The following is a 14212-nucleotide window of genomic DNA, read 5'->3' on the forward strand; positions in this document are numbered from 1 at the left end:
GTTCGGCCCTTGCGGATGCAGAGAATGATTATTGAAAAGTAATTGTGGTTTCAATTTTCATCGTATCAAAATTTGTTTTAGTTAAAAATATGGATTGAGTATGTCTGATTGCATAAATATTTACAATAACAAATTAGTTTACTCTGAGAATATTGTAAAATAAAAAGAAATTGAAGATATATATTGAAAATTAAGAACATATGTACATATGTAGCTACTTATCTCGTTTATCCAGAAAAGAATACCTTATAAATCTTGCTCAATACTAGTACAGAATATAATAAAATTATACAGCGAAGGTAGTATTAATATTAGTTGATTTAAAGTTGAAGATTTTAAGTTTAAGTTCATACTATAAAAATAAAATAGTTGTATATATTGACAATTTTCTCCACGCTTGTTATACAAATATTCTCAAAAGCAAAAATTTCATCTTCCGCTAAGTGTCGTCAAAATACTTTTTAGAATCATACTTATCCGCAATAAATATATAGTTTTATTTTCTAAAATATCGTAAGCGTCATTTATTTTCCATCATGGTTGCTGACATTTGTTGAGAGTTTGATGATCAACACTGAATAACCAATGTAAAGGAAAGGTCATCGCTTATCAGTGCAGTGATATCAAGCAAAGATAAATTTTAGAAGTTGTATTTGCTTTTGAGCGGTTGTACGTTATCTTTCTCACGTTTTTCTGTGGGAACATTGGTCAATGAAGTGCTATTTGAAAATTATCAAACATTAGAGACCTTCGAAAATTATTCCATAGCGTTAACTTGATCTTGAATTTTGGTTACTTCCACAATTAGCTTAGTTAATTGTTTCAGCAGTTATCAATTTTTCAATTAACAAACTAGTTTTCAGATATGTGGAAGTTGAATACTTATTTAAAAAGTTAGAAAAAATAATTGACGTGAATTATTGGTGAATTATTGAATCGTGCTAATTGTATTCTATTCAGTAAAATTAATAGTATTTAAAAAATTTGGACAAATAATTGACGCGAAAAGATGATTATATAAATAATTGTACTGATTATACTCTATTTTATATAATTAGTACTGAATAGAGTAGAATTTAGTAAGCTGTACACACTCAACACAGGAAACTTCATTTTCACGTTGCCAATCGTTGTCTTGACGGAACCGTATATGGTTTTACATCGTATCCGCAGAATTTTTTGCATTAATCTGAATAACTAAAGAATTATTATAAAAAAATATGCTATCATAATCACGCAGATTTCTGATATCTTGTAAGTGATCGACGCTTGATAAAACTTTTAGAAAGTAATACATATATATATTTTATCCGATTGAAGCGTCACAAACAACTGGAGAAATGAGTTGATAAAAGTCCTGTGACATACAATCGTTGATGCCTAATTGATGTAAGCTTTAACTACATAAATACCAATCATCAACGATTAACTCATCTGAGCGATTACAATATTTCTTTGATAATTTTCATTAATAAAGACAACGCTAAATTTTAAACAATTGTTTCTATTCAAACTACCGAATAAAAATTAATTAAAAAATAATGATAAGAATGATAAATTGAATATTATAATAACGACGTTACTTAAACTTTCCCGCCTATAAATTAATCCCATTTAGCGACATCCATCGTCAATCACCTCAACATGAACATCTCAGGTCGACTCGGTCGACTTTCTAGTAAAACAATATACACACTAACAATAAACACAAGTTTCACCTTCCACGTAAAGATCTAAGCTAATTGTTTGCAACCAATTCTTGTGATATTATGCATTAAAATCAAGTTTAGCGGTAAAAGTATAAAGAATTGATTCGCAAATTCGGAAAGTTACGTACATTCTTCCGTGCACGTTAACTATATATATATAGTGCGTCGTACAGTATATAGAAGAAAGGATAGCAGAGTGTATATAGCTTTATGTCGAGGTTGCTCGTCGAATGAAACTGGTTTTTACACGCAATTATACAAACGCGCATATATATATATGTACAAATCAAGAGACTTTCGAATATCGAGACCTTCTGATTAAGTATAACAGCTTGTTTTTGTTCATTGTCCCGGTCACAGCCAGAAAACTACTCGCGCAGGCAGTGCTTCTCACGCGACTAATAGTTTTTACGAGCTTCTCAATTGGCAAAGTATGGCATTATCACGTATTGGTTCGTCGGCTGAACTCGCTAATGTTTTTGCGAGATTGTCTTATACAGGTAGGTTTTTTAATTTTCCCTTTCCTCACCAGTTTATTTCTCGAAGTTATTATATTTGAGCTAACCTAAACCTCTAATCATTTACGACTTATGTTATTAGATATATACATCATATGTATTCTTGTAGCTTAATCAAAACAATAAAGAACTGTCAAATGATTTGTTACCTAAAGTTAGTGTCTTTATAAAAGTTAAATTTCAGTTGCGTTGATCCAGTTCAGTATTGTTGAATTTTTGACGTTATTACGTGAATAAAATATTCAAATAGCATATTGAATTCGATAATTTCTTACTATATCATAACGATCTATTTAGTTAAATATTTTTATTATTATAACAGTAAATTATTTCAAATTATAAAAACTCTAACAAGCAATTTTTAATGCCAAGATCGAAGAAATTTTTCAATAGAAGCATCATTAAAATAAGTAGATGGTTGTAATATTTTGCCAATATTCATATTATATATCCAATATCTCACTAGAACATTTTATTATCTATATCGCATGTCTATATATACAATTTATCCAGTAAAATGACCATTGTTCGTAATAATCGAATAACAATATTTTTGTTCTTTTTTTCATTTAATGTTACCTATAAAGGTTATTAGTGACGAAAAAAAATTGCGTTGAAATAGTTTTTCTACAGTTTTAAAATTCTCATACCAGACTATTTACTACAGGGACTTTATATGTGAGTGTATACACTATAGCTAAATCTTAATTTTTTCTCCTTTCTGTCTTCACCTTACATCACAATTCACGAGGACAACATATAATGTGAAACTTATTTTATTTTTCTGCTAAAAGACTAAAGAGATATTTTGATAAGATTGCAAAACCAAGATATAACTTACATTTTGTTACTACTTCAACATTTATTTACTTGCTTTAAACTAATTAAAAATATCGGCAAGTAAATAGATTACGACTACAAAGTGTCGGGAAAGAAAGATACTTATTGAATTAGATTTGTTAAATTTAACATCGCGATTATTTTTTTAATGTAATTTCTTTAGAAGCATGATCGCCATAAGCTGAATGAAAACTTTCCTACATCAGTCATTTAAAAAAATCGCGATAAATCGATATTAATATTAAATAACCACCTGAATTTCAGCAACAACGCCGCGGCGACCGAGCGCGGAAAAACTACACGCAACAACACCGAAAGTCTACCCAGAAGCTCCATCGATTCCCTTACCGTCAAACGTCTCAGAAATCTTCAACATCGTGACATCGCGTTTCACTCCGGAACGCGCGAGAGATATTGCCGCTCCGTTATTTCTCTATAATAACAGCACCGACAAATTTACCAGTGCCTCCATCAGCTTCAATCATGCCAAAATGCATCAATTGGATTCGCGAGTCGACTCATACGACTGCTTCGATACTGTTAGCTTGAACAGTGCCATGCAGACCAATGTACCAAAGCCATTCTGTGCCACTGGAAGGTCAACGTACTTGAACATGCCTGGTGGACAGTGGAGAAGAGATGGCAAATATCTCGCGGAAATAATGACGAAATCCATTTTCAGCGTTGCACAGATGCAACAGAGCAAGAAAACTGGTAAAGCCGATAGACAGTTGAAAAAGTAGACTGATAAGGTTTGGTGAGAGGATAATAATAAAACAAATCTGTTGAATTTCAATTCCAATCTTAAACTTTGTTATGAAAATTATTTTCTTAATTTTCGACGTTTTTCGACAGTATAGCGATTTATGTATTACAACTTTTATACTTTTATAATTATTAGCTGTGCATGGTCAATTTTTACAATATATATAAATAAATGGACCAGAGAATGACTAATACCAATTTTAATTACAAATCTACAGTCTGTACAATCGCCACTAATAAATATATTCGAGTATACTATTTTAAAATTACGTGTATGATTTGATATATCAACTTCACGTGCCAGACAAATTATGTATCATTATAAATGTTACATCGATTATCAATGCAATTCGTTTAATAAAAGTGTTTTATTTAAAAGTTTATGCTACTTAAATTATTAAAATTACAAAAACTATATATAGTATCTATGTACTTTGTGATATATGTAATGAATTTACTTTAATAAATTTTACAAACGCAAATCAACAATTTTATACCTTTCTTTAACTTTCACATATACACAAATGACCGATTGTATCTTAGTCCACATAAGAAGTCAACAAATTTGTATGCTTTGAAGTTCATTAAATACTATTCATTATCAACAAAAATTTTCTTCATAATCAATGTTCAATCATCAAAATTACTGGGACATTAATATTACAAAGAGGAAAAAGCGACCAGTCCTCTCATCAAGCGCAATCATGTAACCGCGAGCAAAAAACAAAACATCAAAAGGGCTTTGATTTATGTTCAGGTAATCACGAGATGGACTCATTAAGTCAACACATCATTCGCAGCCACTCGACGGCATCTGCATCTCGACCAGAGGAGACAAGAGACGTCAAGAAATCGAGCATGCAGATGTCAAAGAAGGAGAGGCTGCAACTTCTTATTAGAGACTACGGCAGGACTGTCATTGTCTTTCACATTGGCATCTCGCTGATATCGCTCGGAACATTCTACGCACTTGTCTCTAGGTCAGTCGATACGTACATATTGGAAATATTGAGATGGAATATTTAAAATGACTACTTCTCTCCATCTTATTGAATCAGACGTCATTGGAACCCTTGAGTGTAAAGTCGCTTTGTCAATTGTAACTTTCTACTTGGCAATATTGATTTAGATTTGAATTATATCTAGTATTTTTCTCATTAAATTAATCGTGATGAGCATGATTTAATACATAATTGTAACAAAAATATCTGATCAATTTACTTTCAGTGGTCTGGACATGACGCCAGTCATAAAAATCTTCACTCCAACGGCAACTGAAGCTGATCCTAATGCTGATCTTCTGGTCAACACAATCATGGGCGAAGGTTCCACTTTTCTTATCGCCTATGCTATCCACAAATTGTTTGCACCGATCCGGATTTCGTTGACTCTCGGTGCAACGCCCATAATCGTCAGATATCTCCGAAATAAAGGAATACTTCGACCGCCCAAACCTACTGTTAAAAAAAGTACACTTACGCCGCCGCCATCGAGATGAGAGTAAAAATGATTGTTACATTTTTTGTTATTGTTGGTTCGACTTAGATATCAATTGTGGTGTATCAGTGAGATTTATACGGTGTTGAAAGTTGTTTTTCGAGTACGCGTTGCTCGAGTATTGAACCAGACTTTTTTGTAATATGATAAAACATTATGACTAAAAATAAATTATTGTTATTAAAATAATAGCGTTTTCAATTTATTTTGTCAAAGTAAAAAATGTTCGTATATAAATGCAACACTGTTGTTTAATTACACAATATTTTTTATTCATTAAAATGTATACAACATGTGAACTTTGAGTCTTATAAATTTACATTCAGCAATAATCATCAATATTTATAATTTCTACAAATCGCTTCACATTATTTGGAGAACTTATCGAAAAAAATAATTTTTTTTCAATATTCATTACAGTCAATCTTTTATATAATTTGTATTATTTGCAATTAAATTTTTATTAAAATTACAGAAGACACAATCGTCTAAAGTCTAATTTTTCATCTGTCTCATACAATATATATATGTGAACATTCACGCATTAGCTCATTTGTATTTCATAGGCCATACAAAGAATATATAAATGTAAAATTGTAAAATGCCAGTCATAACTTAATATACGACATTATACATACATCGGTCATAGCGTGTGCTTTTTAACACGAACACTCGCACACAATCATTTGTTTATCCATATATTCATAATATAATTCTCGAGGATGCTTTTATTTTAATATTTATTCTTCCTCTCGTCGCAACATAGCAGACTTAAAGACATTTACAAAAGCTCGTTAAGTTTCAATGGACGAATTTTTTTTTTATAATTTTTTCTCTCTGTACGGAAAAAAACGTTCTTTCTTAGAAACAATCGACAGCTGTCACTCAATTATCGAACACGAAAAGCAATGTGATCAATAATTTGATCTGTGATGCAGTGTGTGTGTGTGTGTGCGCGTGTGTGTGTGTGTGTGAGCAAATCCCTAAAATTTAAAAAATTCTAGTTACTCTATGATAATCGTTCTATAATAACGACGAATCGATATCAAAAATCGGTTTTTCATGAGAAAAATGATGACCAAAAATCTCCACTAGTTTATTTTGAGCAATCGATTATAGTTATAAGGCTATAAATCGCAAATGTATGATTTTTTCAAGAATTTATGTTGTAACTTGCTATAACAATTTGTTTCTTTGCATGTTAAAAGTCTTGGACAAGTTATTCCAAAAGCTTTTTGTAGATACCTTTTAACATATTATTGAAATAAACAATTTTCATGAATATGCTATCACGCAAAAAATAAAAAATACAAATAGATGTGTTACTCACTTTATAAAAAATACTACTCCAAATTATCAATACAACACATTTTATTTTATTTCTGTGCCTTGTAAATACTCTGACATACAAACTTTTATATTCAGCATAGTTAGTGACCCCCCTCATGTTAAAAAGAGGTGTTTTTCGACACTCCGTGCGGAAAGTGCGTTTTTCCCGCACGCTCGGCAAAAAACGTGCATTGAAAATCGCATTTTCCACACGTCGTATCAAAAAATACGGTACGGCACATGTTCGGGAAAGAGTTTCTCGTCTCGTGTACCTTTCCACCTTCGCTTCGCTCGTGTGTAAACGCCACACAAGACAAGAATCTATTTTCCCGCACTTGTATCTTAATGTACTATTTCATTGACACAACAAAAATACCTTTTTGATTAATGTATAACCCAATTTACATTTGTTATTTATTCACGTTTTGAATGGTGCTTAAGATGCATATTCATGGTGTCGATTGGTTGAACACAATTAGAAAAATTATAATAATCTAATATTAATACAACGAATAAATTTCCGTATGTTCACACTGATGCACATCTCTTATTTCTTTTTCAAAACAGATAGAGTAAATTGTGGGTGTACTGAAATATGTAAATAAACATCAAAAATGTCGCGCGGCAAATTCAGTGCCATGAAAATTTTATTTTTCACAATTTAACTTTATAATCGATATCATCAGTGAAGAAGAGAAAAAGAAAATATTGATCATGTAATCTTTTTCCTCTCAAACCAACTAAATGGAATCTAGTTCAAAGAAAACAGCTATCAAAAAATGTATTTAATTGAAAATATTCACTTTTCTATTATATTATTTGTAACTACTGTATTTTTACTAATAATTTGTTATATTATTATTTACAAAATTTTAAAAATAAAGTTCAATTGTTACTAAAAATGATTTGATACATTTTCATTTCAATACTGGACAATTGTAACCTATTAACCTTTTAAGGACGGGGATTTTTACGTTAAAATTTGACTTTTTTTTTTGCACAATATTTGTGCATAAAATGAAAGAATATGTCACGTGGAGTGCCTGACAAAATTGGTGGTCGATATATCGACCAGTCCCGTCCTTAAAAGGTTAAAGATGATTTTATTTGAAAACTTTTAAGTTTAGATTAATTATGCCGTTTTATAAGAAAAGGTCTTGAAAAAATCATTATATAATAGCTCATATTATCTAATGCTATTTAAAGCCAACTATGAGAGAAAAAAAATTTTCAAAGCTGTGCTTAGAAATGTTTTTTTTTAATAACAAATTTCAAAAGGTTTGGAGATTTGCTCATATATATACACGCGCGCGCGTATGTGTGTATTTTTTTGCATTACTATACGTCTACAAATTATTTTAAAACAAGTGGTGATTTTGTTGCTTGAAATTTGATACATCTAAGCTGCAATTTTTTTGTGATAGAAAAGAAAACTCAGTCTGTTATTTTAAAAAGTTAAATATAGAATTGGCAATTAAAATAAAAAATACTTTAAAATTACTGTCATATCAACAGACTTAACAATTTTATAACTTATAATGAAATATTAAAAATATTGAAAACTGCAAAGTTTTCATATGTACATAAGTGAAGAGTATTAGAATCTTATAGGGTTAAAAGCTTTATTATGTACATGCAGTCTGTTAGTATTTCTCCACAAGAAAAAATAATATTTTTATTTACTTTTCTGTTACTTAAAAAAGAGTAAACAATTGACTTTAGTATTACCAAGTTTCAAGTAAAAACTGACGTTTTAAAAAATGTTATAAAACTTATAATTAGTTTGTTGATTAGATTGGATTCATGATTACAAGTTTCATGATGTAACTGTAAATTAGAATTTTTAATTTTTTGCGTTGCTGTTTGTCATATTATATAAAAGAGTTTTTGATATTAAAAATTACATTTGATCATAAATATATAATCTATACGCAAATGTTTCATAATTATTAGTAAGTGCTTACAAAAATAACTAAATAGTCATAAGATCTAATTATTGTTATAGTTAGTTTGATTATTAAGTACTTCACTGAATGAAGTATATACCATTTGCAAAATAGGAGACTTCTTATCAAATTGAATTTGTTTGGCTCAAAGTTTAGTACATTCAATAAGATTACAAGTCAAAATTGGGCATTAATTTGTCACAAAATGGAAGATTTTTGAAATTGAGTGTTTTTTTACCTTAAATTTTACAGGCACATCAAGTTTGATAAATGTAAAAAATAGCTTTTAATAGGAAGTCATCTAAGATCATTATACACTTTAAGCTTCACACACACATCATAACAAATTTCAAATACAGTACATAATGTAAAATATAATATACATTATAAGTCCAATTTACATTCTGCATAAAAATTTACAATTCAAACAAACTAATTGGCACAAAATTTCATAAATCACGAATAAAATTATAACGAAACCTAAGTTATTGGACGTAAACTTGTTGTCAGATCTGTTAATTAATATACCAACTTTGTAGGAACACGAAAATCAAGGCGCATCCATAATTCAAATATACTTCAAAGAACTTGGACGTGTTGAGAGTAACTTTAGTTATCTTATTCTTTGATTTTCACTGAAAATCAATTTGAATGAAAAATCAACAAAAGTATTTTCATCATAAAACTTAATTTCTAAATCAACTGAATTTATCACATCCGTTTGCTTCACGAAAAACTTAATGCCGTATCAACAGTCCATAAAGGATCATCTGCTTATTTACTTACTAAAACATTATAAATATTGAATTTGTTCATGGAAATGCTTATAAATTGCTTTATCAGTAGCACACTGATATTAATAACAACGTGTTTGTTGTTAAATCAGATTTTTCCAACTTACTTATATCAAGGACCGACAATTGATGAGTAGATTGCTCAACTATTTGTTTAACCATCAAAACTTAGTAAAAACTAATCTGTATTTTAACTTTTAACCATTGTATTAATGAAGTTATTTAAATATGTGGATTATGATTTATGTATACTTTAATTGTTCTGTTATTTTGTTTTATATAAATGCCGTGAATCTATTATTATATCAATTCAAAAGTAATATTAAAAAACAAAAGTCTCCAATTCTATTTAGATGTAATGTAATAATACTTTGGAGTCAATAAAACATAAACTTTAATGACAAGGCAAACGGATGGATGATTAACAATTAAATTGAATTTCCCAGAGTATCAACGTTAGCATCAAACCTCATTCTCATCCAATATTCCTATACGTACGCGTTTGTACGTCTCCCCTGAATATGATGAAAAAACTGTCTCCAGCTGGTAACAGTTTTGCTCGACCAAACCCAGAAACTGCTCGTAATGCCAACAATCATTGTCATCAAATACTTGATCATGAATATCTCAAAATCTGGTTTTCTACCCAAATTCTTAGCTCTTTCACCTGCAGGACATGGAATCGAGTAGATAGTCTGGTGTCCAGGACGCGAGCACATCTCCATGTTCCAGGTAAGCATCCAATTGTCAAAGTATACCGATTCATAGAAAAGACAAGCAAGAACGATGAGAGCTGGAACTGTGTACAGGACTGAGAAGATTCCTATGCGAATCATGAGTTTCTCCAACTTATCAGTTTTTGTTCCATCGTGTTTCATTACTGTGCGAATACGGAAGAGAGATACAAAACCAGCAAAAAGGAATATAGTACCCAGTATAAGGTAGACACAAAGTGGCGCAAGAACAAAACCTCTAAGAGCTTCCACGTTCCATAGACCAGTGTAACACACTCCAGATAATACATCACCTAGTAAATTAATATCAACTGATTAATTTATTTGCTAATGTAATGAACATTTGACGCTAATAATTAATAATAAAATGTTAAGATGCTACATTAATACATTATAAAATTTAAGTTTGAACTATGATAAATTTGCCGCTTAATTTTAACTTAGCTTAACCGAGAGTAAGCAAGAATTGGACAAGAAAATATGATTGAAAATAATGAGAATATTAGTTGTTGTGCAGTTCGCAGATATAGATTGACGATTGCAAGTGTAGTCGACAATCCATATCGAAACTTTTGGAATATCATTACTTAGAGTTGAAGCCGCGAGGATAACGCTCCTCGGTAGCTATGTGACTGAGAGTATGAGTTTTCGTAGTAAGCATAAATGTTGACCATTGATCACGTACTCAGCACACAGTTCGCCACATCAATGTGCCGTTTGGAATTTCAATAAATATTATCTGGGAAAAGTCAGAAAGCACCGCGACAAAAACTTAGAGAAATTTCTAGGTTTGTAAAAATATAAGAGAGGAGATTATCTGAGGCTGCTTTTTTCTCATAAGAGAGAGGGTTAATAAGTTAAGCTCTTAGACGATTACAGCGGACCGAAGATAGCAAGGCTAACCATTGAATCAAGAAAACTTATCTCAGTATAAGGCTTTGAATTTATTTCACTTTGCGCTGCTAGGCAAGGCTGGGCAAAAATCAGTCCATCTGGTACAACGATGAGCGAATTTATACCCGTGGGAGAGACCTCTTTTTACGTTGGGTTGCTTGTACAACGCTATTTTTGCAAATTTGCACAAACTTTGAACAAGCTTGAACGCGAAATCGAGCACGTGCAGTGAAAAGCTTGTGATATAAAAAATTGAATTTAAGACTGAGAATTTTCTTATATCAATTGCTTGTTATAGAAAAATCGTATTACAAAATTATAGATAAAAATAAAATTAAAAAATGAATAGTAGATAAATAATATACAATAAAATCATATAAATTTTTTATACCAAAAAATAGTTTATGATGTACAGAAACTTATTCAAGATCGAGTTTGTTAATTCAACAAATAATAATTTGAATAATAATTAAATTACGAATTCGTAAATTTGTTCTTTTACAAAAATAAGATCGATAAGCGAATAACAATTGTTTCGACTAATTTTTAAGTATGTACAGTTAGATCGCCATCTCAAATGTTTAAATGAATTATTCATTTTTAATTGATTAATAACTTTATTCAATAATTAGTTATTAATCAATCAATTCTTGCTTCTCTTTCTTGAAACGGTATCTGCGCTTAGCTACATTCGAATACTATTATAATTACGGCCAAATTATTCTTAATTTATATTTGTAAATTAAATCTCACTAGTTAGTAATTAATTGACACGAGTGACAGATTCATATTTGGAATCTACAAATCGAAATCAACTAGAAAAGTGCTTTTGTTCATTGAAAAAGCTTAGATGTAAGTTTCGTATAGTAAACAGTAGTTTTCGCATAGGTGTAACGTCACGCTCTTTAGAAGGTAATGAATTTGATCGAGTGTCCTAACACACCTAAGCGTATATGTAAGATAGCACCTTAGTTTAAATAGCATTTTTCTTTATTTTTGGGTGTACAGTGGGTTGCCTTAGTGCAGTAAAAACCGAAAAAAAAAAAGAACTGATCAGACTAGAACGTTGCAGAAAAGTACTACTTAAATTGTATAATATTTACAATTCATAATTCTTTAATTAAATATTAATATTCTTTACCTTCAACTTTCCCCATAGCAAGAATAGTGACAGTCTTGATAGCTGGAGCAGCCCAAGCAGCCAAATGGAAATACTGGGAATTAGCCTCAATGGCTTCGTGACCCCATTTTAATCCAGCAGCCAAGTACCATGTTAAAGTCAAAATAACCCACCAAATACTGGAAGCCATTCCAAAGAAGTAAAGAACCATGAAGAGCATTGTGCACATTTCATGCTTGGTGCCCTGAGTTATGACAGAGGCCATTTGAATATTCATTCCACCCATTGGTGGGTCGAATGGAGCCTGACATGATATCGAATTGCCAGCAGCCCATCCAATGACGTATGTTAATGCCACCATCAGATAGCATACTGATAAAAATATTATAGGTCTCTCTGGGTATCTACAAATTTATATAAATAAATTAGCACTTATTTTTTTATTTGTTTGTTTCAAACAATGAAAATGTTTAAGATCTCACCTAAATCTGTCTGTGTCAATGAGGAAAGTCAAAAAAGTAAAGAAACACGAAACAGCACATAAAACAGCCCAAGTACCAATCCAAACTCTAGCGAACTTGCGTTCTCTCTCAGAGAAAAACATATTATCACATGGAGCACCACAATTAGGCTCAGTGTTATTTCCAACTTTAAGCGAGTATTGGTATGTTGATAGAACTTTAAACTGCAGTGGACAAACGAATCCATAATCTCGAGCCAACCTTAAATTATTATTAACATAGGGTTTTGGCATATTGCGTCCAGGAATGAATTCCACCGCAGGCAGTCTGACATCTTCATCAATCACAGGTGGATCAGTTCTACTTGTTTCGTTCTTACCAACACACAACACTTTTCCATCAAATTCTGGAAATTTGGAACAATCCATACTCTCTGGCCAATAGAAGCCAAAGTTATTCATGAGTCTTTCACAGCCCATCCTAGCACTTTCACACAGAGATCTACAGGGTGGCAGAGCTTTATCAAGGATCGTACACACTGGTGCATACATAGCACAAAGGAAAAACTTGAGATCTGGACTACATTTGAGCTTGACAAGAGGTGAAAACTGATGCACCTCGGGTCCAGCATCTTCTTGCTTCTGATGATTCAAGAGATTAGGCATTATGGTCTCATTGTAAGGCATGTCCATACAGAGATTGATGGTTATGGGCTCGCATTTGCCGTGAGGCGCGAGCGGATCCTTTTCTTTCATATGCGATGCACTGGCACAGCCGAGCACCAGGGTAAAGACGAATAAGCAATGAAGACCCGTCATCTTTACTGAGGACATCAAAGAAAAGCCGCCGCCACCACTGCTGCTTGCTTGCGCGCTATCTCACTTACCTCCTCTCGCTTCTTAAAAGAAAAAATTCGTGCTACCGGGCGACGATACACGTCTTCTTGACTATTCCTTGGTGCATATCACTGCAAGCCAACACCAGGAGTCGGCGACATTCTCTCGAGTACACACACTCAAACTCAACGCAACACCTACAACCCAAGCGTAAAGTCGACACTCGTTTCCAACGCTCTAACACGCCTACGAAAATGCGTTGGCTTCACTGTTCACGTGTTTTTTATTCGACTTTTCGATGAATAACCACGCGAGAGTCGAAAGTTTTAGGGCGACGGCGAACTCCGAAGACCCTGAAACCTATTGTGTGCTGTTGTCGTAAGAAAACATGGAGGCTGAAGTGCGCGGCGCGACGATGGCGATTGTGTCCGCGAAAAAAAGAGAGAAGCGAGAACCACTGTAGCTTGTGGTGTACATGTGTTGTGTGCGACGTACGTACGTGTGTGCGCGAACGTAAACAGGGATGAAAATGAAAAGGAGACGCGACTGAAACGCGGGGACCAAAGATTTGGTTCGGTGGAATTCCGAAGGTTAAACTGATTGACGATAGATGGGGTTCGCGTCGAAGATAACCCGCAAATTTTCTAAAGGAACCACGACGAGATAACTTATGTCAGCAATATACAGTTTTTATTTAATTTTTTAAGCTAATTTAGTTGAAATAGCCATTAAAAAAAATATTTAGTTTTAATTATATTACTTGAGTCTC

At 32.1% G+C, this 14212-nt stretch overlaps 2 protein-coding genes across 3 annotated transcripts; one reads left to right on the forward strand and one right to left on the reverse strand.

Annotated features, from left to right (window-relative positions):
- The first annotated feature begins 1701 nt into the window (after positions 1-1701).
- LOC131673524 (uncharacterized) lies at positions 1702-5495 on the forward strand. Its single transcript, XM_058951562.1, has 4 exons — positions 1702-2209; positions 3332-3781; positions 4590-4812; positions 5060-5495. The coding sequence occupies exons 1-4, from the start codon at positions 2143-2145 to the stop codon at positions 5328-5330; spliced, it is 1011 nt and encodes a 336-aa protein (XP_058807545.1). The 5' UTR covers positions 1702-2142; the 3' UTR covers positions 5331-5495.
- A 134-nt stretch (positions 5496-5629) lies between these two features.
- LOC131673516 (frizzled-7-B) lies at positions 5630-13998 on the reverse strand. Of its 2 annotated transcripts, XM_058951554.1 has the most exons (4): positions 12629-13998; positions 12168-12550; positions 9867-10425; positions 5630-9239 (listed from the first exon to the last, which is right to left on the reverse strand). In XM_058951554.1, exons 1-3 carry the CDS (start codon positions 13438-13440, stop codon positions 9887-9889), a joined length of 1734 nt encoding a protein of 577 aa, XP_058807537.1. In that variant the 5' UTR covers positions 13441-13998; the 3' UTR covers positions 5630-9239; positions 9867-9886. The 2 variants fall into 2 exon arrangements, with proteins under 2 accessions (XP_058807537.1, XP_058807536.1); XM_058951553.1 differs by having other exon boundaries at positions 5630-10425.
- Between the last annotated feature and the right edge of the window lie 214 nt (positions 13999-14212).

The sequence above is a fragment of the Phymastichus coffea genome, unplaced genomic scaffold (assembly GCF_024137745.1).
Source record: "Phymastichus coffea isolate CEN01 unplaced genomic scaffold, Cenicafe_Pcof_1.1 PCOF00182, whole genome shotgun sequence".
Taxonomy (NCBI): domain Eukaryota; kingdom Metazoa; phylum Arthropoda; class Insecta; order Hymenoptera; family Eulophidae; genus Phymastichus; species Phymastichus coffea.